This window comes from Pygoscelis adeliae, unplaced genomic scaffold (genome assembly GCF_000699105.1).
Source record: "Pygoscelis adeliae isolate BGI_AS28 unplaced genomic scaffold, ASM69910v1 Scaffold45, whole genome shotgun sequence".
NCBI classification, from domain to species: Eukaryota; Metazoa; Chordata; class Aves; order Sphenisciformes; family Spheniscidae; genus Pygoscelis; species Pygoscelis adeliae.
Window position 1 is genome coordinate 6,489,155 of NW_008825114.1, and position 25,416 is coordinate 6,514,570.

At 38.4% G+C, this 25,416-nt stretch overlaps 1 protein-coding gene across 1 annotated transcript in view; it reads right to left on the bottom strand.

The window, feature by feature from the left end:
- Positions 1–7,959: 7,959 nt before the first annotated feature.
- Positions 7,960–25,416, bottom strand: part of MLLT3 (myeloid/lymphoid or mixed-lineage leukemia (trithorax homolog, Drosophila); translocated to, 3) — a 66,215-nt gene continuing 48,758 nt past the window's right edge. The window contains exons 7-11 of the mRNA XM_009328169.1: positions 22,443–22,575; positions 19,927–20,026; positions 16,709–16,780; positions 15,346–15,417; positions 7,960–8,171 (exon numbers count right to left, since the gene is read on the bottom strand). Of these exons, the coding sequence (XP_009326444.1) occupies positions 8,040–8,171; positions 15,346–15,417; positions 16,709–16,780; positions 19,927–20,026; positions 22,443–22,575 (509 nt within the window). The 3' untranslated portion in view covers positions 7,960–8,039. The remainder of the gene's footprint in view (positions 8,172–15,345; positions 15,418–16,708; positions 16,781–19,926; positions 20,027–22,442; positions 22,576–25,416) is intronic.

Here is a 25,416-nt window from a genome sequence, read left to right on the forward strand (position 1 = left end):
ACAATGGAGTGGCTGCATCAGTGGAGAAGGGAAGAGCTACAGATGTCATTTACCTACACTTCTGTAAGGCCTTCGATACAGTCCCTCACAACATTCTTGCCGCCAAATTGGAAACATATGGGTTTGATGGATGGACTGTTAAATGGATAAAGAACTGGCTGGAGGGCCACATCTAAATAGTGGCTCCATGTCCAAGTGGAAAGCAGTAACAGATGGTGGACCTCAAGGGTCCGTACCAGGACCAATACTATTTAATATCTACATAGACAGAGACAGTGGGATCGAGTGCACCCTCATCAAGTTTGCAGATGACACCAAGCTGAGTGGTGCAGTAGGTTCACTTGAGGGAAGGGATGCCATGCAGAGGGACCTTGACAGGCTTGAGGAGTGGGCCCATGTGAGCCTCATGAGGTACAACAAGGCCAAGTGCAAGGTCCTACACCTGGGTCAGGGCAATCCCCAATATCAATACAGGCTGGGGGGTTCATTGATTGAGAGCAGTCTTTTGGAGTAGGACTTGGGGATACTGGTAGACAAAAAGCTGGACATGAGCCAGCAACGTGCACTTGCAGCCCAGAAAACCAACCATATCCTGGGCTACATAAGAAGCAGCATAGCCAGCAGGTCAAGGGAGGGCTTCTCCCCCTCTACTCTGCTCTTGTGAAACCCCACCTGGAGTACTGCATCCAGCTCTGGGGTCCCCAGTACAAGACAGAGGGCTGGAACACTTCTCCTGCAAAGAAAGGCTGAGAATTGGGGTTGTTTATCCTGGAGAAAACAAGGCTCCAAGGGAGACCTTATTGTGGCCTTTCAATAGATAAAAGGGGCTTATATGAAAGACAGAGAAAGACTTTTTACCAGGGTCTGTAGCGATAGGACAGGGGGCAACGGTTTTGAACTGAAAGAGGGTAGTTTCAGATTGGACATAAGGAATAATTTTTTTTTTCCTTTTTACTATGAGGGTGGTGGGGCACTGGAACACGTTGCCCAGAGTTGTGGATGTCTCATCCCTGGAAGTGTTCAAGGCCAGGTTGGACGGGGCTTTGAGCAACCTAGTCTAGTGGAAGGTGTCCCTGCCCATGGCAGGGGGGTTGGACTAGGTAATCTTTAGAGGTCCCTTCCAACCCAAACCAATCTATGATTCTATGATATAGTATGTGCATTAATAATTATATAAGAAGAAACATTATCATTAGTATAAAATCCACAGCCAACCAAGTGCTTTCAGATTGTAAGGCAATATATCTAAATTGTTGAAAAGGCTCCTTTAAAATGATTTCTATTTACTGTTACTAGAGGGAGATCTGTACCAGCTTTGGTCCTTGGAGAAAAACTCCTCATCAAGGAAGAAAAAAAGCCTGTTCTTAAAGGAACAGTGACATAAGGTTTACAAGAGTGTGCCTGGATGCTCAAAGCAACATTTAGTTTACTTGGACACTCAGTGCATGAGAAAGGCCCAATACCAAGAGCTTCCCAAAGGGTCTGGCAAAAGCCCAATGGGACTTGCATGGAGAAACCCATGAGGTTAGACCAGATGACCTCTCGAGGTCCCTTCCAACCTCAACAATTTTGTGAAACAGAATCAATCTTGCTTTCCTTGCTTCAACTTCTTTTGAAGAAGAAACTGTAGATCCAGTGTTAATTTAGAACATCAAAGGTTCAGCGGATGTCTAATGCATCACATTGTCAAGGGAAGAGCTTGAGTCCTGATGTTTTATTGTTAACTATTTAAAGAATGTGAACAAGGAAGGAAGATGGAGAGAGAACAACTCTCAAAAAAAAAATCTGTAACTGCAAAAGAGTAAAGGATAAAGAAAATTTATCTGAGCAACAAACATCATGATGAATCCTGAACATAATTCAACTTAAAGCAAGGCACTGCAGAATTCTGTTCCATAGTTGCCAGAGAGTAGCAAGTGCCTATTCTAGCCACCCACTCCCAATACCTGTGATAACGCAAAGAGAAAGGGCTGTTCAGCACAGAAAAATTCCAGCAGACATTCATAATAATTCATTTTTTACATAGGTGGTGTGCAGATGTCTGAGGGAGCTTAGGCAAGAGACAGTCAAAAACTGATTGAGTATACTTACTTCACTTGCTACACAGGCTGAGATAGTCTTGTTCACACATTTGTATAATAACAACATTGCTAGGCTGCCCTGCTTGCAGTGGTCCAACAGATCATCAAGTGTTCCATCAAGCCACATCCTAACCTTAGATGTGTACACTTTCACAGAAGTTTTATCTTAATTCATCCTCTTATGATATACACTGTGCTAACAAACAGTGACACTAATGAAAGCAGCATTAACTTGTTCCCACACGTTAAGAGAATTTTTGAGGGAAAACATTTCAGAGGCTTATATTTGCTGGACAGAAGTAGAAAATAATACTAAAAAAGAAGTCACTACCACGTTCCACTTCTATGTTCTCATGCCCTGCCCAAAGAAAGTAAGAACCACCATAAACCTAACCAAGTCCCTAGCAAGCATAAAACTTCTGAGTGGGGACTAATATAGTTGCAAAAAAGAATTCAAATATTTAGACTAATAAGCAAAGTGAAAACTTAGCTGCTCATGAAAATTGAAACAAAACTGCTTTGCCTTGGATAGCCTGGATGGTGCTGGCTGAGCCTATCTTCAATGTCTCCTCTGCACTGCTCAAAAACTAAGCCCTCCTGAGGCATTTTGCACTGTTTTCTAGACCACCCACTCAGATGTGGATACACAAACCACATGTGCTAGGAATGTCTGCCCTGCACTGAAAACAGTATCAGCATTATGACCTTATTACTTGCGCAGCCAGGCTTTTAATACAACTTATTTCATTTATCTTTTCAACACGTTTGATTCCTTAATGGTTTGTATGTAGTCTCTCTAGTGGCTGTTAGATGCTTAAGGATTTGAAAGAATATACTTGTTCAAAAAAACCCACCATTATCAGACTGAAAATATTTTTAGTGGATTTTTCCTCCCCTTCTTTTCCTCCCCTAAAGAGATAGGCTTTATTTCTAGGTCTTACTAAAAAGATATAACTGACAGCTTCACAAACCTACTATTTCCTAACCAGGACCCAGACCTTGAATTCTGTCTCCCTGTGAGCAATGATAAGAGGTAACCATTTATTCCTCACTGTGATGAAAAGGGTAAAGTTTACGAATGGAAATTCCATTCGTAAACTTTATAGCATCAGTTCTCTGAAGGAACATAGGAAAATGCATGTCCCTTTTGATGTAACATTCAGGAAGGGGTTACTTCCAGTCAAAATTATACTGAATGATGATGAAAATACATGTTCTGCTGTATTCACAGACCTACATTTGACTTTGCTGAAATTTCCAGACTGGAAAAATTAAAAGTAAATGAAGAATGAAAAATGCAAGATTATCACTTTGCAGTAGAGTCAATCTGGCTGAGCTAAAATATAGAATATAAATAAGATGCAAAATTCAAACAAATATTAAACAGACATTAGCATCTCAAACCATAAGACAGCTTAGATTTTTGTATGAGGCTGCAATACATCTCTCTCTCATCAGGTCAGCAACAACATAATTATTACAGCAGTAAACTAAAGAAGCTGCCACTCTGCAAGCTATCACCCTGTCATCTTACAGCAGACAGAACTGCTGACCAGCAAACTGTATTCTCTATGTTAACGTAAGGAACCGCATCCAGCTACTAAGGGATTTTTTTTTTTTCTTCTTCTTTTTTTCCCAGGCCCCCCTGCCCCCCGAAGAGTATTGTTCTCACTGTGGTACTACTTCTCTTTCCTGTCTAGTCACAGTGGCATTTCTTGCTGCTCAAGTAAATGCAAGGCCCTTATGTGATTGTGCTTTGATGTTAATTTATCTGCTCGCTCAGACACAGAGCCAGCCTTGTAAATGTCATTGGTTTAGCTGTGTTAATGCACTGATTAACTCCCAAGCACACACAAAAGCACTGCAGATATATGAGTTTTAGTCCCCATCATCTGTTCGTAAGCCTTTTATGCCCAACAGTAAAGCTTGTCGGTACAGTATACAGAATAGCTTCCTGGTCTACACTACATTCTACCATATACTGCTTAACAATTAAGAAAACTATTGAGGCTCATACAAAACACGTTTTGCACTGCTTATTTTCGCAGTTCCTGCTAGCTCCTGCTATGGCTGAAAGTGCGACAAAATTTTCACCAGAAGTCTCAATTTCAGTGCATTGCACTACAGCAAACTATGCAAGTCAATGGACCAATGAGCAAACACAAAAATAACAAGTCCTATAGACTGAAACAAGAGTTTACTAAAAAATACAGTTTGCCATTAAACAGCAAGTGGTAAAGGATGGGATATGATGTGTATGAACAAAGACAGCATGAAGCAAATCAAACATTCGACCATCAGAGCAGTGTCTGGAGTAAGATAATGCATACAACTGAACAGGGCAGTTTTCTCTTCGGACCGTTCTACAGCTTTCCCATTAATTTGACAAATTAAGTAATGGGGCTTGAAATCAATGGGTCATTCAAGAGACCCCAAAACACCAGAATAGCTTCTAAGAAAACAAGATGATACTTACCAGGTAAAGACCCAAACCAGATTGTGAACATACTTTATTTCACTGTGAGAATGGGAAACAAGGACAATGGGTCAGGCAAAACCCAAGAACTTGTAATTTCCTTCCCCCAGACTAAAAGAAACTTCAATAGAAATATCGTGGGCTTTCCAGATGCGCTGTACTGTGTGTACTCTGCTTCTGAAATTGAGAGCATAGACTTAACCTAAAAACACCCAACCAATGAAAAGAAGAGAGAGAGAAATGATCAACCATTTCTTATGATCCAAACGCTGAAGACTGAGTATGGGTTTTGTTTTACCTTGGAAGACTCCCCTCACTTCAGTGTATGCCCATTCTTCCTTTCTTGCTCTTTCTCTTTAGCATGGTCTAAGATGGCCTTCAAATCTAGACGATATTGTAATTTTTGTAAAGCCTCTCAGTGGATTCAAACTTCTAAAAAGATGTTAAAACTTGTCTACCCACTTGGACATCCACTTTCTGAGGTGAAAAGTTAGTGGCGAGATGAAAACTGTCCTTATTATTGGATACAACTACTGTTCTAGTAACAGTGACTCAACTATGTTGAAAATGATTTTTTACATATTGCAACTTACTGCTAACCTCTGTCTGGTCACCTCAATGAGTTAATCCAAATTCTCACATATAACTTTGTTTTCAACAGCTTGATGTTAAGTAAAACTCCAAAATATTTATTGCCAAAACACTTAACCATTCCCAAAGATCAATGCTCATATATGTTAAAGACTTGGAAGGGTATCTTACTATTTTTTCTTTAAGAGAAATATGAATGTCTGAAATTAAGTGAACAAGGATTTATTTTGTTTCTGCATACAAAATTAGATGAAAATAGCTATTTTTTTAAATTTAGATCAACACTTAGCAACTCTTATTCTATCAGAATTTTGTGAAAAAGTCAACACACACAGACAACTGCAGTCTATTTTCTTCCCTCTCCCATTGAATTAGAAAATTTAAGAGCTTAAGGATGATCCACAATTTGCATGAAATTCAGCACTAACTTGATACTGTAATTGCTGTCATCTCCCTTTTATGCCTATTCTCCTATTTGCTGTTTTCTTCCACCCTTGTTCTCAGTGTATAATAAAGCTTATCTGGTATTTTAAGGGTAAAATTATTCATTTCACCATTTCTAACAAAACAGTGCAATAGTCATAGTAGAAGTATTATGGGATACCTCCCCTCCTGAAACCCAATTAATTTTTACCACAAAACTTAGTTAGAAAAGTCAAAATGGACAAAATTCTGTATGTATCTGGTATAACTAAAAGATAGGAAGTTGAACACACACTAGTAGACCAAACGTTTTTAAAGTTGCTTTTAGATTTCCAAACACTTTCATATAAAATAATCAATAAAAATTGGAGTTTATCCCCTTCACATGCACCTCTTCCCCCTCCCCACCATCACCTGCCTTATGTCAAAAGTAACTTCAAAATTATACTCCACTCCTTACACCCCCCCCAATTGCACATTAAGACATGGACTTAAAAGAACAACATAACGCTTCAAGTATGCTTCATGCCAATCGTCAATGAGAGTCATAACATTACTGAAAAAGTACACTTATTCTTGGGAAGCCAGCGAAGGACTTCCTGCAGAGTGTGGTCAAACAACATTTTAAATAAGAAAAAAGCCCCCCAACCCAATCCATATCCCGCCCTCTCAAAAAGAGTAAAGTGTAAAATTTTCTTTGGACTTAAAGAAACAGTATTAAGATTTACCATCTGGATAAGAAATAACCCCAATAGGAATTTAGTTTTACAGTGCTGCACAAACTGTGCACATGAAACAGTAAGTCATACAGATACTACTGTGCAGTTCTACACATACAGACTACATGTAGCATATAAGCATACACATGACATACTGGCCTGTCCAGAAACAAGATACATTTTTTAAGGCTGGTAAACCTGAATAAACCTTTGCATCCAGAAGTATATTTTTTTAATTCTTTTCTCTTTTCTTTGTGGGATTTCAACTTCTAGTAGAAAGGTGGTGATTTAATCAAGAAACCATCAGCAAAATGAGAGCACGGAGCTTTGATGTGAAACTGAGTACACATCCTCTCATTTGATCATATATAAACAAGGATCCTGATTTTAAGGAATAATGGAAGGTATGAAAGAATACTCATTTTTATAGACAATAAATCCTTCTGGAAACACAAGCAGGTTATTAAACAGATACCAAAATCTGGAAAGTGTAAAAAGCATATATGCATGTGTGTGTATATATACACAGGTGTGTGTATATGTGTATACACACACATACATGATATATCATATATTTATTTATTCTAACATGTAACTGTATAAAAACATATTTTTTCTTTTCAAATAAAGGGTTTTAATTTAGCAGTTGTAAAAAACCCAACAAGACCAGAAACAAAACCCCAAAACAAACTAAGCAGACCTTCTACTATATGAACAAACAAAAATGTTATGCAAATAGTTTTATGGTAAAAGTGAGTCACACACTTGCAGCAGAGGAGTGTTGAAACTCATAGTAATAAATAGCTCCAAATTAAGAATTTTCTACAACATTTCCTTAGAAGACAGGACTGGTATTTCTTCTTTTATGATGATCCTGCAGAACACCTTCACTCATATATATTTAATAACATTAAAACAGACACAATGTAGACTGCGAAAGATGCTGGATTCAGGATAGTATACATAACATTTTTCGTTAAAAGTCCTACAGGTTTATTCACTAAGGTTAGACAGCAAGTCATATATGATCCTATTTGGTGCATTTTGTACCAAGATCAATAAATGGATAGAGCCAAGGACCTGCGGTCCAACCTGGTGTGGTCCAACCCAGTGTGGCAGACGGGAAACAAAAAGGGACCACTGTTTGGTCCCCAAATTTGTATCTTGTTTACTGGAACTGCAGAAGTGGAAACAAGACTGTAGTGTTTTAAGTGACTAGAGAAAGATAGCAAGAAGTGGCATTTTAACATGAGTAAGGTTACTAGGCTTGTGATAGTACTGCATCGAAAGAGCACATATGGGACGCCACTACTTGCAACATCTGGCAGTGTCATTCAATAACTCATTGACTTCAGAATACATGTATGCAATAATAAATAGATCAGTTATGTAATAAGGCAGTGTGTTGAACATGCATTCATCTTGTGGACTGGAACACCACAGAGAGAGATACATGATACCGTACACATTCATTAAGACCAAGTATTTTTGTTTGTTTTTGTGTGTTTGTTTTTCAAGGCTACCCAGGCAAACTCTTCCAGAGCATTTTCTTCTTGAGAAGAGAGGTCCTCTGAGTATTGTCACCTCTGAGTCTTGTCACTTCTCCTCTCCCTTATCAAGAGATGATGACTGGCTTTAAGGGATAATAAAGCTGAAGAGGGTTGTTTTAGTTTTTCCCCCCACTGTGATTGCATCATTCTGAATGTTTCATTTAAAGAACAGTTTTTGATGCAGCCAGATGCTGAATCCTCAGGAGGTTCCAGATGTTTCGAGATAACTCTGTAGTTTACGGACTGTGGTTTTGTCCAGTGAGCAAAGATCAAAGTCAAAGGTTGTATTTGTGATATGAAAGTGTCCAGTTTCTTCTATAAGATTTACTATCTGAAAGGAAAGAAAAGATGCAGTTGAAAATTTCAGCAGTTTTACATGCCCATTGTATGTATTAACATGCCACCAAGTATCATATGAAAGGCATAACACAAGCCTAATTGCCCCAATACTTGCATGTTAAACAATTACTTCCTTTCTGACACGAACTATGGTCCAGACTACAGTACCTCGTGGTTTTTTTTAGATCATCATCAACCATAATGCCAGCCTACACATCTGCTGTTCCAGCAAACATTACCATTGAGAATATATTTTTCAAATATTAAAAGAAAATGTGCGTATTTTCTAAGTCAGTCTTTAAAAAAAAAAAAAAAAGAGCACACACCCCCTCTCCCCTCCAAGCCCAAACAAATAAAAAAAATCCCAGGTAGATCTCTGTCTGGAATATTTACTGTGTGCATAGCTGCTAAGCAGGTTACTTTAGAAAATAATTGGCATAAGCCTTTCTGCAAGCAAGGGAAAGAAATAAATCCTTATAGAATCTAGTCCATATCAAATAAAAAATGTATTCAAGAGCTCCCACATCAACTGTTAGTTCACATACTAGCAGTTATTTCTTGAGTAACAGACAAATCAATTTTTTAAACCAAATCAACCATGAAAGACTCCTACTAATGGCTTAAGATCACTTCTTCTGGTGACTATTTAATCTATAATCACAGCTTTCATTCAAACAGGAAACAAAACAGCTGTTAGGAGTTCTTGAGAAGAATAAGGACTAAAACATCTCTCCTATGAGGAAAGACTGAGACAGCTGTGACTTTTCAGCCTGGAGAAGAGAAGGCTCAGGGTGGGTCTTATCAAGGTGTACAAATACCTGAAGGGAAGGTGTAAAGACGACGGAGCCAGGCTCTTTTCAGTGGTGCCCAGTGACAGGACCAGAGGCAATGGGCACAAATAGGAGGTTCCCTCTGAACATCAGGAAACACTTTTTCACTGTGAGGGTGACTGAGCACTGGCACAGGTTGCCCAGGGAGGTTGTGGCGTCTCCATTTTTGGAGATATTCAAAAGCTGTCTGGACACAGTCCTGGGCAACCAGCTCTGCATGTCCCTGCTTGAGCAGGGAGGGGTTGGACCAGATGACCCCCCGAGATCCCTTCCAACCTCAACCATTCTATGATTCTGTGAAATCAACAGTACTTATCTAACATGTGCCTTTCTGCAGTTTTGACATTTTTAGTCTCTGAACTGTAGTCTACACTTTTAAAGAGTGGTCATACTCAACACTGAATTGCTGTAACAAGTAACTCCAGATATGTTAAGTTCTAGGACGTGCACCTACCTATAAAACCCATTCAGCATCTTGGAAAGCCAAAGCATTATTTGTCAGATAGGGCTAACAATGCCAAAACACTATGGCTATTAAGTGAGCACACAGAAAGGCACCCCACCCCGAAGCGGGCCTCTGGGTAGTGTCATGGACTGAGAGAACATCGCTCTTCTGCTCAGTCTTTCCAACCATCCCTTCTGTGGCACTCAAGCTGGGCTCAATGTCTTGTTTGCATCCTTCAGTTTGAAAGCCATTCAGTTCTAGGGCTTCCACAAATATCTCCACTGAAAAACTGCTGCTAGATATTCCTTGCTTGTTTGAGCTTTATTACTCTGACTGTAATTCCTTTTCCACAGCTGGAGGAGATATAGATGTATGCACACATGGCTTACAGGGCATACCTTAAGATGACAAATCTGGTAGGAATACACCAACTTGAAAAAGAACAATGAACTTAAACTAACTGACTTGTAATTTTCCACTCCCTGTTTCATTATATAAACAGATATTTTTTTCTCCTCGGACCACAGAAGAAAAGACTATGTTGATGATAAATGAAATAACTTCATGTGTATTGTCAGGCATGGAATGACACAGCCCAGGGTGGATTAAACAGAATGGAAACAAGACAAAATAGCAAGAGGGAAATGCCTGCTACAGTAAAAATCTCCCTTTCCAATCACCTCCCATTTTCCAGGTTGGAAAAAAATAAAAAGTAAAATCTGTTTAATTTAGTTTGTAGCTGTCCAAAATTACTTAGGAACAATCCTGCTCTTATTAACACTTCATTTAAATCTGTGCCTCTTGGCTTTAATTTTTTTCCACATGGGAATTTTTAATCTAAAATTGCCAGTTTCATTTGTCCACTTGTTGATTCACAGATTCTTGTAACACTTTTCCATCTCCTACTGTTCTGCAATTAACAGAAGAGAAAAAAAAAAATCAAATGGGACAAAACTGATTGTTACCAGAAAGGAAACTTTGATATGTGTTATTTGTCATTCTCATTTTTGGCACTTTCTTGAGGTTCATCTAAGAGAGAAGCTAAAGAGTCAATCCAGCCTCCTTTTGTAAAGTTAGGAATCTAATCTCAGGTTTGGTCTCTGAATATCCATTGTATGATAAATAAATGGCTGCACATGAAGTTTACAGAAGCTGAGGCCATGAAGATGTAGCTACGCTGAACAATTCTAACGCTTCCTTGTGTTATGGTGGAAGAATACCACCCCTTATAACTCCCACAGCAATATACGTGATTTTAGAAACAAAGATTACATGAAAGTGTTAACATATGTATTTTTAAACAGCACTGTATATTTTAAAAAAATTGATAAGCATTTTTATTGATCAGGTTCTGCTTTGGGCTTTTAAGCTCTAGGCCAAGGGAAATATAAACATTTTAAACATATCCATCATCCACCCCCAAGAAATATAGCCACTATGTCAGGGCACCTGGTAAATCAGACTAAGATGACCCCCAAAAGTATTAATGGATATACAAAAATGTATCAAGATAAATCCAGACAGCTCAATGAAAAACACCTGCCTGTATGCCAGTCAATGAGAAATTAATGACTTAAAGTATTAGCATATGCATCCTTATGCTATTCAGAAATACTTGAAAAAGAATAAAAGGTTGAGATTAGTTGCCAGGAAGTCTGACAGTTATAATATTAAAAACACAGCATTAAAATGTTTTATTGCGAGAGCTCAGGCTGCAAAGAACAAAAATATCCCATTTGTTCCTGCCATAGTAAGCTTTGCTTTTCTGCTGTAATTTACATCTGTTTATATCATATCTCTCCAGCTCAGTTTCATCATTATCCATCATAGTACAACTATTTATCTGCCTTTAAACAAGCAAATGAGTGTGTGTGTGTGTTTAAAGAAGCCAAAGTGCAAGTAATGACAGTAATTTTTCAATTTATGGAGGGTTTTAGGCCATTTGATAGTTTCTAGACCTGCAAGCTGCCCCTTGCAGAAAATTTTCAGAAGACAGTTGCCATCTGAAGTTAAGCACCTTGTGGACATGAGCAATGTCATTTTCAGCAGTGCTGCATACTCTCAATTTCTTCCTTATGCCTGTGCTGACTAGTGCACTGGCTTTAAGGAGATTTTTCACCAGCTGAAGATAAGACTTCTGATGCCTCAAAGTAAGAGGCAGTCTTACCAGAAATCTTGTTGCCTTTCATGGGGTCATCAACATGAACATCATCTGCACTGAAAATGCAGAGTTAGGAACCCAGCTTTAGCCAGCCAAATTTGAATATATGGGACATGCAGCATTAACATCTGATTGCAGGCTCCATTATCCCTTCTATTTCACTGGAAATCAAGGAATTAAAAAGAAAAAAAAAAGCCTCATAACTGTAAATCCCAAACCCTTTCTTTACAGTGAAAGAGGTGGGAGAGAGATTTCTTTTTAAAATAGAATTTCAGACCGATTTCTGTCTAGCCATTGTCCAATATTCACATAAAAATTGTGCAGGTGATTCTCACAGGACTAATTTCTTGGTCAAATGTTCTTTATCACCTGCCTTCTCCCTCTTGTGCAATTCTTATATAAGTATCATTTCACATCAGGATTACTATCCAGGCACTTGCAGTTCAGTATCACATCTCTCCTGCCTCCTCCCTCTTTTTTGCAGATTTATTTCAGCTTCCATTAACAAAGTGTCTCAAAGAGAAAAGCCTCTCTTGGGAAAGAGCCACATTCTCAAACAGATACATTCTTCTCATTTCCAACTTGGCTGCATTCCTGTTTGCTGTCATACCTATGGACTTGCTAACAACTGAGATTGCAAAAACCTGTCTTTTCGTTTTCACATCCTTTAGCGTAAGTTTCAAAAGACAGCGCTTTTGAATGATCAAGGCCTTCATTCTTCTCTTGCAAGTCCCTTCTCTAAAAATTCCCTAAAAGTCTGTGGGTAGGAGACTTTGACATGTACAACAGATTATTACCTGCCCTGACATAAACTAAGGAGATAACAATCACCACTCAGGAACACAGAACTCCACCACTATTCCACTTCAACACCCCCATCGCCTTTAAAACTCTTGAAGCTATTTACAGTTTTCTGTTGCATATTTTTGCACTCAATTCCTCTTCTCATGCAGTAACCACCATCCCTTTCCGCAGTTTTATCCCTTGCTCTCCTGGAATTTGTACTTCCTATAGTCTCTATATACTTGTATTTCTTGGTCTACAAGTTTCACATTCATTCCTAAAAACTTTCTCAGCTCTGTACTCTTTATTTCTGTGCTCACTGGAAGTATTTTACATTAATTACATAGCTGCAAAGCAGTAAGTACATTTAAGATGGGATGACAGTTTATTTGTAATGCAGAGAAGCACTGATTCTCTGCAAGTTATCCTTTCGATATTGTGAACATATTTCTGTAAATTGATAAAGTCATATGAACTAATGAATTGCAGAATATTAAGGGATTAAAGGCTTTAAAACTAAGCTGCATTATTTGTTTTGTAACAGCATAGACCATTTGCTAGTGCAGACCGGCTAACAGACAACTGCTAAGTAACTTGGTCCTTCCATTGAATTCTGGCAGACCTCTGTGGCCAGTATTACACAGTTACCAGCTATCAGTACAGAACTGCACCGCTGTCCTAGCCTGCATGGTCCCCCCCATAAATCCAGCTTTCACTGGGGCTGTATTGACTGCCTGCACACACTCCAAATGGGGGGGAAACAATCCGCAAGAATAGTTCCCCAGTAAACAAGGCAACACCAATTCTACATCAACCTAACTTTTATAATATAACTAATTAAACACTGTGCTATGAGAAGTCATGGACTACAGTATTGAAATTGTACTCTTCACACGAGTTGCAATGCAAAGATCAATGAAGGAATGCTTTGTCATCTGATAAATACACTCAGGAGGAAAGAAAAAGTCTATCTTTAGTTTAAAATGCACAAGAATATACTGTCTTTTTCATTTACTTAGAATAGGATACTCTAAATTTCCAGCTCAGTTATGTCTCTTTTCACACAGTTTTCCCTTGTATTAGTAACTTCCCATGAAGCAGATTATAACAGTACTCTAACAGACTGAAGAAGCTTTAGTGGATGATCCCATCATTTTTCTAACAAAGGTAGATATTTCTTGCCCACCAAATACAATTATATACTACTAGATGAGAAAGAAGATTATGGATTCAACTTGAACTGCCTTATTGGCTTGGAAAATATTTTTTAGGATCACAGGAGAATTCTGATTGGAAGGGATTTTGCTAGTCCCAGCCCCTGCCCAGAGCAGGCTCAGCCATGGGGTCAGATCAGGCTGCTCCGGGCTTATCCAGTCAGGATTCTAAAAGCTCCAAGGATGGAGACAGCACAGTTTCTCCAGGACTCTGTTCCACTGCTAGACCACCTTCACGGGAAAAACGACGTTTCTTGCTTGTTTTTGTCTTTGCTTTGCAGAAAAGGTTTTGAAGATGTTTTTCTTTTTCAAAATTTCACATGAAGCCACCTAAGCCCTATGCTCTGCAGGCAGTCGATACAGCTCCACTGAAAGCTGGATTTATGGCTGGACTGTGCAGGCTAGGACAGTGGTGCAGTTCTGTACTGATAGCTGGTAACGGCGTTATGCTGGCTACAGAGCTCTAGCAGAAGTGAAACCATTCAAAAGCCTTGGACAACTGGGGAAGTAAGCGCTCAGGAAGCAAAGCTAGGGCATGAATTTAGAATATAGTGGCTTTTTCAGATTCACTTTTTATGCAAACTCCTTAAGAATTAAAGAATAATGTAAAGTGGAGAGGGTGTTCCTACCTTTTAGCCTCCTGCACAGTAATTTCCCAATGTAGATAAAAATTTGCCTCTGCCATCATTCAGAAAGTGTGCTTTGTTTCCCTTTGTAGACAAAAGGGAACTTGGGAAACAACAGTACATTAAACACGAAGGATTACCAATATGCATCACTGTGTATTGTAACTTATGAAATCTGACAAAACTATCAGAATTCCTCTTTAAGAATAACCTTAACCAAAGTCTTCCTTTCCACTGACCTCTCAATTGTTTTCTCATCTTTACTCACAATATTGAGCCTGAACTAATAAACAGATTAATGCTGGGGCTTACAAATTTTTAAAAAATTTATTCAAGTGTTGAATTTGGATGAGTGATTGCAATCATTTAGAAGTGGTAAAAATTTCCCTCTTGACAACATGTCCACAACTGGCACATAATTGCACTGAACATAATAAAACCATCTGTGCTACAATTACATCTGCTTTGTTAACAGTGCTTGTTGTTTAATCTTCACAATTTGTAATCCAATAGTACCTGACAATGCTGTCCAAAACAACAAATACTATTCTTTGTTCTTAGTATTGCATAACCTTTCAATAAATTCAGAGCCTTCTTGGTTTGCACATTTTCATATTTTACTCCTTCCATGACTTCAGAAGACTCAATTACTATATTGTAATTTGCCCAAAGTGAGTTTTGCTTTGAATTCCATGTTTTCTGTTTGCCATAGAAAACACCTTTAATTGTTTCTGAGAAAAAGCCAGTCATTTTCAGGAAAAAGCAACAAGATTTTTATCAAGTCATGGTGCATAGCTATATCCATTCTCCCATCCTCTTTTCATAATTATTGATACAGTATGTTGAGAAACATAACAATGAATTGGTGAAAAATTTAGCTCAGATAGGCTTTTTTTTTTAAATTTGTCATTCAGTGTGACAACACAATTTGAAGTATGTGTAAAAATTCCCTAAGCTTCACTGAAAGCGGTAATGGGCTGTATATGGATTATACAGGCTTGAAGGCTATTAAACCTGATCATAGAGTTTTAGATGAAGGGGAAAAAATAGATGTGACTTCACAGTTTCAATGAGCACACTGTGATATTGCATGAGAGTGCTCCTCACCTGCTGCAGTACATGTCTCTCTCTCAGTGTCATTAATCTTCTGTGGAGCTCTACTAGTTCATCGAGATATGCCTAGAAACAAATCCCCCCCCCCCATAAACAACTTGTTAATTAAGTCATAGCTATGTATTTCAAAAACTTCAGGTGTCTTCAAAAACAAAACAAATTGAAATTTTATTTTAAATCCTCTTTGAGCTAAATTTTCTTATTTAGTAGTCTGGCTTTCTCTAGCTTAATGCAACCCAGATGTAAGTTTTTGTGGGTTTTCTTAGATACTTCATGCTGATGAAAATCTTATCAGGTGGTCCTTTGCTGCAGAAGAGAATCTCTGTATCGCAACTGTGGCAAAAAGTGTCAAACAGACCGGGGATGCCGAAACAGCATGTTTAAAAAACATCTCCCACCTTTCCACATAAGACCCAAACCCAAAGGCTCACAATCAAATCCCTCTTTTTCTCTAAAGCTACGCAATTAATTTTCTGTGTCAACAAGGAGATCTAAGGAGCGAAAGATCAAGCAAGATTAATCCAATGGTAAATTCCTGGGATGTCAAACATGTCCCACCTCTCCACCCAATTATCAACTTTCTCCTTTAGCCCGAGCCATCGGAAACCTTTTTTTCTCTTAAGCAGAGAGAGATACGGCACCCAGCTTAAGAAACCAAAAAGTGTATGGATCAGGCCACTGAAAATCTAGAAACATATACTGAAACTTTGGTCTCCCGCCTCACATTATCACAAAGTTGACACTAATACTTTTAAGATATGAACCTTCAGAGGAACTTGTCCACACTGGGCAATTGTGCTACGTTCACTCTTAGAGCTAAGGACTTAGAGCTTTTACCTACGGCCAGCTGACATGATTTTAAACAAAACTGTCTTTCTCAGTGTTAAATGGTAACTGTTGCTTCATATCATTCTAGTTAACATGCTAAATCACACTGCCACCTCCTAATGCACAGCCCTCAGAAAGGATTCTGGAAAAGAGATTTTTTTTTTTTTTTAATTGATTGATTTACTGGCTAGGAATAAAGCTATGAATTCTCCTCTTCAAAAATTATCACTTAATCTGTGAAGCACAATGCAAACTCATGGTGGAGAGTAGATAAATAATAGATGGCAGATTCCCAACTGATAACATTTACCAAATCACCATATGGATTTAAGAGAAAGAAAACACTTTCAAAACAGGACAGAAGAAGAAAGAATTACAGAAAAAAAAGATGAAAGATCTGCACCTAAAGGAACCCAAAGCAAAGATGTACTAATTACTAAGATTTTCATTCTGTAACAAAGGTTGGTGTTTAGTAAATACATTAATATCACATTCTGGACTAGTTTACTGTTACCTCATTCTCATTTACCTTATCACAATCCCCATTCTTTATTTGTTTTTCAGATTTGTTTTGCTTTATTGGACTTTTCACTTCTAAAATCTAGAAAAGAAAGAAAATCCTGTAAAAATTAAATGCATCACTGGATACAACTACATATGAAAAATTCTGCTATCGGTTAATAACACAAAAAATATAACATGTGGAGCTTTTCATTCTTTAATCTATACAACCTACTCATATTTTTCAGAAAAGCAGCAGCTTACAGCAGAAAATGCTGAGTTGCTGGAACGAGGTGATACTGACATTACTAATCCTTAAAAGAATTAATTTCATGTCATTTAAAGCCTCCTCAACACTTTTTTGTATCTTTTGCATGCTGCTAGGATAAGAGGTCTGATTCTGCAGATACAAAATGATGCTGAGGTACTCTCCAGTGCCTTTGAAATGTCACATGATCAGTATATTTTTCCTGTTCTTTTTTCCCCAATGCTGTCTCTTTTCTTCTACAATAGAGATTTTGAAACATAGTCTTTGAAATGACCGCATGAGTTGTAACTGAAAGAAAAAAGCGTTTGATGGTAATTTCTCTTGCACTTATATGGTACCTTTCTTGCAATGCCATACAAAGCCATTTACTACCACATATACAAACCAAGAATGCTTCATCCAGTATTGAACCACAGTCAAGAAGAGCATGACAACAAGCAGCAGAACACCATGCTTAATATGAAAATTTTAGGACTAAAGTGAAGAATATTTTGGGGAAACAGAACTGTTGACTGTTCTTCCAATTTTTTCCACACACAACACACATTTTTTGAAGCTAAAAGTAGAGTTAAAAAAAAAATCACCATGTTATTCCTAACCTGGAATATGATCAGTTCTTCTGAAAAACATCAAAGGAAAATAAATGATCACAGATGATGGGAGATTTTGTTTCACATTTCATTGTAAGACTACCATTACTAGCATGATTATCTCCAAAACCACACTGGACAGTCACAACACAGGACAAAACTCAGCAAATAAAACAAGGAAATAAGGACTGTAAAAGGAAGTCTTCTAGTCTAGCAAGAAGCCTCACTGACAGCTTTCTGTAAGTTCCCTCTCATTTCTACTTCCCTTGATATAAATGACTAAAATTGCGTATCTGCTCCCCAGGGTGATCAGCACCACAAGAATACAGCAGGTAGGCAGCTATTTCCCTATACATAGAAAGTGACTGCAGACCTGAGTTAACCTTACCTAAGGATTTACTTAGCCAAGAGCGATGCATGGCCAGAAATCAAAACATACTTTTCCAAAGAAAAAACCCAGTTCTTCAATTCAGCACCCCCTGGGGTTACTGCTGTGTAGGCCAGTGGAAGAACAAGTCTTGTTTTGAAAAAAACCCAGACCTCTAGGCATGGATCCAATACCTTCTAGATGCTTTTCTTGTTTTTAAAGGAAGAAAATTCTTGGTTTCAAATAGAACCTTAGCAAGGACACAGTATATTTGAAGAAGTGGCTTCCTTACAGTGCTCTTGATGTGTAGTTGAAATCTAACATCTTAAGTACTCTTGTTTAGATGAGACACAGCACTAATCACATCTGAGGAAGCTTACAGAAATATTAACTCCGTCTTAGCACTTTAGTTCTATGAATGGACTTAGTCAACACAAGCCCCATGTCATCAGTCAGAAGCATCATCCTGGCAAGCAGCACTGTGCTACAAGCAGAGATTTCAAATGTGGCTACGGTCCATACAATTTGAATTCTCATAATGCTTCTCTAAATTTCTGATTTTCAGCTTGATTATAAAATTCAGCTCAATTATAAAAATGGAAGAAGGTACGTGACATTCCGTTTTAGCTGGCACACTGCTATTGTTTGGAGTGTCTAAATGCACAGGTAGACCTTCTGTTAGATCACTGAAGGGGAAAGGAACATGAAAGATGTGACTGAGTGGGCTGCTGATATTGAGACTTAAAATTACTTAAAAACTGCATTGCCTCTGTAGAAGTTAGTATTCATTACATAATAAGCCATAGATAGGTGTTTTATTTTTCTTGTGCTTACGTCTCCAGTAAATGCAATATTCTTCATCTTTATAGTTTGCTTTTTTCCTAAAAGTCTCTCTCTTAAAAACTTGTAACTTTTGTACAGATCAACATAGAAAAGGCTACAGAGTTTCTGGTGGATAATAAGAATGCTTTCCAGACATGGAATCTCCTTCCTCTCTCTGTGCACAAACTACTCCCTAGGTTTTTTTCCCCATGGTGTATTTGAACTTAACTGACATGAATAATAATGTTTTGGTTTTGCACTATCAGTAAGCTTGTATTGGAAACCTTATTAGAAAAAGAATGACAAGTAAATAATTTCTGCCAGATAATTGAAGCAGTTAACCTTAGAGATATAGGAAAGACTCATCCATTAAAACTCACCATCTAAACCACAAAGTTTTATTAATACTTGTATTCCAACTGTATCAATACTGTAAGCAGCCATTTATTGCCAGTTATTAAATTTCATTACTGCTTTGTGTATGATCCAACTGACACTGAGAGTGAATTATGGCTCCTTAAAATAAGTGACAAATTATGTATTTTATAAATTTTTTTTTAAAGAATATCAGCTTTCATGTTTAATTTTTATATTTAGAGAGGCTTACTTCATTGGTGACTGGGGGTGAGGTAACTCCCAAACTGTAATTCTCATTTGTCCCTGATGTATTTTGTAGGTCTATGTTATTTAATGTCTTTTCTCTGAAAAACAAAATTACCCTACTTTCCTACCTCAAAAATAATAACAATGTCAGCTCTTACGGATATGGAACAAATACTCTGATAGTGAAGTAAAAAATATTGTGTCTTCTAGTGAAGTAAAAAAATATTGTATCTTCCAGATAAACACTGGTGGGGGGAGAGTGGAAGAGATGAATGAATAAACTCCTGAGAATGAGCATCTTGATGCGAACTGTGTCTACTGCCAATACAAACCCAAAGCTGTATCAATTGTACAACTGATGCTGTAAAACCAGTTTGCATTGTCTACCTTACAAAGCTAATTCATACAGAAAGGACACATTTCCTAAAATACTGATGAAAACATTATTTTGGTCTATAGTATTTGCTAAACCAAATACTACTTCTCCTGAAAAAAAAAAAAGCTCTTATGTCAGTTTACAGACGAAGTAACTGCACTGAAGTAATCAGAATGTCATATCAGCTGCCCAGGACTGCATTTACGAATCCTGATTTTACCTGGTTGTTGTTGGTTTTCAGTAAAGGTGGTGCTGGTTCATGATGTAGTGGTGAGGAAGCTGAACTATTGTCACTGTCACTGCCATCACTCAGACTAACCCTACGGAAAAACAGAGCCAAGAGATTACACCTACAGACAAAAGGCTGTTAACAGGGGTGAACTGAGCTTGCATGTTGAGGTAGGACACTAAGAATGACCCCTTGCTAAGCAAGCCATCATTAATCAAGGTCACGTGGAAGAGAAGCATCCGAGCAGGGCCCCACTCTGGAAAAAGCTCTGCATAGCATGGAGAACAAGGCTGTCTGCCTGCACTTGGCTGAGATGACATGTCCAGTTAACAGCAGCTAACATTACAGAAACAGTTAAATATTTAGAACATTAAACTGCTGTTCCTGGAGCAAGTCTGTATCTCTGTTCGTAGCTACGAGGAAGGAGGAAAATGTTTTGTAGAGATACTTTTCTGCTCTTCTAAAAGCTTTTTGAACAGCTGTACTTCCCACTTGGACAAGTGCTTCACTGAAAAGTTCCTTGTTTTTCGTCATAAATAACACTTTTTCCTGGCTAAAATTTAAAAATTTACTATCTCAGGAGAGGCCACATGAAAAAGCTCAGCTTCTAGTCAGTCTCACCCTTCATTTACTTAGGAACAACAGGGAGTATTTACTTGTTGGAAGAAAGAAAAACAGTTATTTGGGATAAAACAAAGGTAGAGAAACATCAGCCTTAAGGTTTTGTTAAAAAACTGAAAAAAATCTCCACACTTAAAGACAAGTTGAGCTTAAGACAATCCTTTATACAATCACTGACATGAATAAATTCTCAAACTGCTGGTCATCTTGGTCTTTTTTCTCCTTGATTCCAGCTGCTAAAGTGCACCAGGGAAGCAGCTGACATTCATGAATGTTTTCCTATTACCTTCCCATTTAAGCAGTAGCTGACACTGGCACTCAGGTGCTGTGCACTCACAGCAAAACCCCATGGATCAGATAAGAACCCACTAGAAAAAGGTTCAAGAGAGAGACTGCTTCAGGTTTTCCATAACCTTCAACAACATTCAGATGGAGCTTCAAGCTGCCCGAAGAATAGAAAGAAATCCAAAATTATTTTTGGAACACCCTCTAAAGGTTGCAGCTAGGATGCAGAAACATTTTTTAAAAAGTAATTTCTGTGACAGATGCTTGCTTTACCTTCTGTCTGCACTTTTACACATTACTGGAACATTAAACTGCTGTTCCTGGAGCAAGTCTGTATCTCTGTTCGTAGCTACGAGGAAGGAGGAAAATGTTTTGTAGAGATACTTTTCTGCTCTTCTAAAAGCTTTTTGAACAGCTGTACTTCCCACTTGGACAAGTGCTTCACTGAAAAGTTCCTTGTTTTTCGTCATAAATAACACTTTTTCCTGGCTAAAATTTAAAAATTTACTATCTCAGGAGAGGCCACATGAAAAAGCTCAGCTTCTAGTCAGTCTCACCCTTCATTTACTTAGGAACAACAGGGAGTATTTACTTGTTGGAAGAAAGAAAAACAGTTATTTGGGATAAAACAAAAGGTAGAGAAACATCAGCCTTAAGGTTTTGTTAAAAAACTGAAAAAAATCTCCACACTTAAAGACAAGTTGAGCTTAAGACAATCCTTTATACAATCACTGACATGAATAAATTCTCAAACTGCTGGTCATCTTGGTCTTTTTTCTCCTTGATTCCAGCTGCTAAAGTGCACCAGGGTAGCAGCTGACATTCATGAATGTTTTCCTATTACCTTCCCATTTAAGCAGTAGCTGACACTGGCACTCAGGTGCTGTGCACTCACAGCAAAACCCCATGGATCAGATAAGAACCCACTAGAAAAAGGTTCAAGAGAGAGACTGCTTCAGGTTTTCCATAACCTTCAACAACATTCAGATGGAGCTTCAAGCTGCCCGAAGAATAGAAAGAAATCCAAAATTATTTTTGGAACACCCTCTAAAGGTTGCAGCTAGGATGCAGAAACATTTTTTAAAAAGTAATTTCTGTGACAGATGCTTGCTTTACCTTCTGTCTGCACTTTTACACATTACTGACTGCATGCAGCGCAGAAATTACTTGGAATTCAAATTTCATTGATTCTGATCTGATTTAACAACCTAATCCAAAACTGGTAAGCAGAGAGATCTTAAAAATGAGACACTATGTACAGAATAGCTCATCCAGCAATTAAAGGACTTAATATTATCTCATTTATGCCAGAGAGTAATTATGACTACTCCCCTGAAGTCACAATAGCATGAAATCAAGGAAAGTCAAATGAATGAGGACCATCATAACCATATAGATTAGTACAGAAATAGTTTGTATTGGAAATGGCTAATTCTTATAGTTTTCAGAAGACACATTTTTACATGCATATGCTTTAAAAAGAGAGTCTGAATTCTCTGCCCATTTGCTACTCAGCACTCTTTGAGAACATTAGACTTCTCCCCATTACTAACAAGCACAAGTCTTGGCCACCAGGCTACTTGCAATCTCAAGACACTCACCTTCGACTCCTGCTTCCTCCTCGTGTATTTACAGGTCGTTCCAACTCAGAATCATTGTCATTCTCATCTGCTTCATCTGATTCATCTTCATTATCATCTGAGTGCAGATCTTTCATTATAGACCTCAAAGGACCTGAAACAGAGACAATAAAATACACAAATGAAGTTCACTTTGCAGTGTTCCAAGCAATGCATCCAGTTTTGCAGATGACAGAAAACTACCCACCCCGCACAGTGTTGGGAGGGGACAGTCTTAAACATTAAACAAATGAAGTAATGCACTGGGAGCTTATGCTGCAGGGAGTTATCCATTTACTCACACGAGCAACTCAGTCAGCTTCAATAGACTTACTCATGGCAGTGAAGTGACTCATATGTTCAAGCGTTTGCACGATTGGCCCCCTGGACCATAGCTGAAGTAAGTAAAATACTGTCATGCCAGGAGAAATTGACTATTACTGTATTATTATTAGAAGCAAGCTTATTTTGCATTGCTGGGTTTTAGCATTTTTTGATTTCTCAAAGGGGAACAAGCGAGTAAAGATCTACAGGGACATACTGATCAGTAACAGTACATTTGTTAGGTTAATCCACGTATTGAGAAGCAGAGTCAAACAAATCATTCTGACTAACTTGTACTGGCCAAGGCAGTCTTTGTCTTCCTGTTTTTTATATATTTAGCTTTAGCTGTTCCCTTTATTTCAGGGTCAGTTTCAGGTCAAGTAAGCACTTTGCCAATGTTCATAAGTAACAAGTGCATCAGTCCCATGCAACACCATGCTATCTCTTTTCCTGAATTAACAGAAGGTACAAAGCTTGACTTGCTCATAAAACTGCATTAAATTCAGTTTGGGATTTTGGTTTGATTTTACTCAATTTATTTTGCTGTAAAAGACAGTTACAGAAAGAGGAATACGTTTAACATATCTGGGAAATGTAAAGCCACAGCTACTTGAAATAAGAATGGGCAAAAGCGGCTTAGAAGAGGGAAGGAAGCAAGACTGATGCCACAGGGCATTTAACTCTGAAGTACAGCCCATCTGAGACACAAAGCAGCAAATAAAAGCAACAGTGATGGCTGCAGGAACAGCGATTACTATTGGGGTTCTGTAATTCATTCAGCCCAGAAAACACGAAGTACTAACGTGAAGGAAGTGAGCTTCAGAGTGTTCTTCAAGGGGAGATGAAGCTTGCAACTATCTATTTGCTAATGGGGAAACAGAGTCAAGGATTGTCATCCCTGGTCACTGCCAGAAAAGACGACAGACCTCTGTCTATCTTCAGGGTCATACTCCTAACAGGGACGGTGTTCCCTTCATGGGAGGAACAGCTTTATGGATTATTCCAGACCTAGCAAGGCTCCAGTCACAGGCATTTTGACTAGTTTTGTGCGAGTGACTTCAAAGCCGATGTTGAGAACGATTTACCACTAAGGTTGCACTAATACTTTCATAAATTGGCGCAGTTTGGGCAGGTTCAGATCAATGGTTTGTTTTCTCTGTTTCTACACCTTAGGGTTGGCTGGGAAGAAGCCCAGATGGTGTTGATGGGCAAATTCCTGGTGGACCAGACACTTGTGCAGGCGACAAGGAAAGGGGAGCCATACAGAAGTGCTTCTTGTCCACGCAACCACCGCTGATCTGCAGAAGCTGCTGATGTGTGCTCCATTTTCTGTTCCTGTTTGGGTCTCAGGCAGACAACGCTCAGCTATTCGCCAATGGTAACTTGTAGTCTGGCCGAATATCTAATCATTTGACTCTTGAAGGAGGGACACGACTCCTTCCTTAGCTTTTAATAGTAGTAATAAACATATTCCTTTTAAAAAGGAAGGAAAGAGGGCACTCTCAGCAGCATCAGCACAGGGATGAAGGAAGAATTTCCCCATTTTGATCTTTTGGAAAATGTTCTTACTGGCCCTTGACTGTTGAGGTAGGTGAATGAGAGACATGGCAGAGGAAGCTAAATGAATTGAGGTAAAGGGTTAGAAAAGAGAATTAAACTATAAATATACAAAGAAGGATTCCATGTTTCAAGAGAGATAAAAGGGTAGAACACAAGAGTATTTCACAGGCTAGGCTTAGCCTAGAAAGACTAGTTTCCTCACACCTTACTGGGCAAAGACACTAACAACCACCAAAGTCCTACTGAAGATGGTCATCTTTGTCTGCACTGAGAGCAGATGAGTTTCACTCCACTCCATAGGCCAAAGTCAGCTTCTGAGAATGCATTCCTCTCCTCTCCACAATATACAGAACGAAGACAATGATAGGAAAGACTTGGTAAAGGACAGATGAAAGGAAAGCATCATCATACTCTTGATGAAAGAGCCGAGGAAAAGGTCAGTGGGAGGAAAGGTAAAACAATCAACCAAAACCTTATTTTGTAATGAAATTTAGTATGACATATGAGTAGCTGATCTTGCATAAAACAGCAGCACGTAACTCCACAACATGGAAACTGGTAGCTATGCTTGCAAGTCACCCAAAACATCAGCCCTTGATTTTATTTTTAAATGGAAGCAGAAAGAAAACCAGCACACATTCCTCATGATCCCTACACAGCCTGCTCTCCCAAGCTTAAGCTAACTCATTATTCTTGCCTATGTCCTTTTTCCAAGTATAGCAGAGGGCCATTTTATCCCCTGATACCCCCTTGCTGTGTTCTGGGACAATCAGACAGTCCTGTCTCAAGTTGCCAACAGGCTTATTCCTCTTTCTTGGAGAAAAAGGAACTTAGACTCCTGAGACACATCCATCACTGACAGCCCCATAGGCATTGAACAACCTGTTTTCACTTATGTAAGACCACGTCTGGGACTCTGAATAGGCATTTTGTACCCAGCTACCCAGCTTTTTCTGTAGACTTTCCTAACAATCAGCAAAGCATTAATTTTTAAGTCTTTTGTTTCTAGCACTGATAGTGATGTCACTGTTAATCTTCTGCTCCTTGCTAACACTTAATTTAAAATTCCATG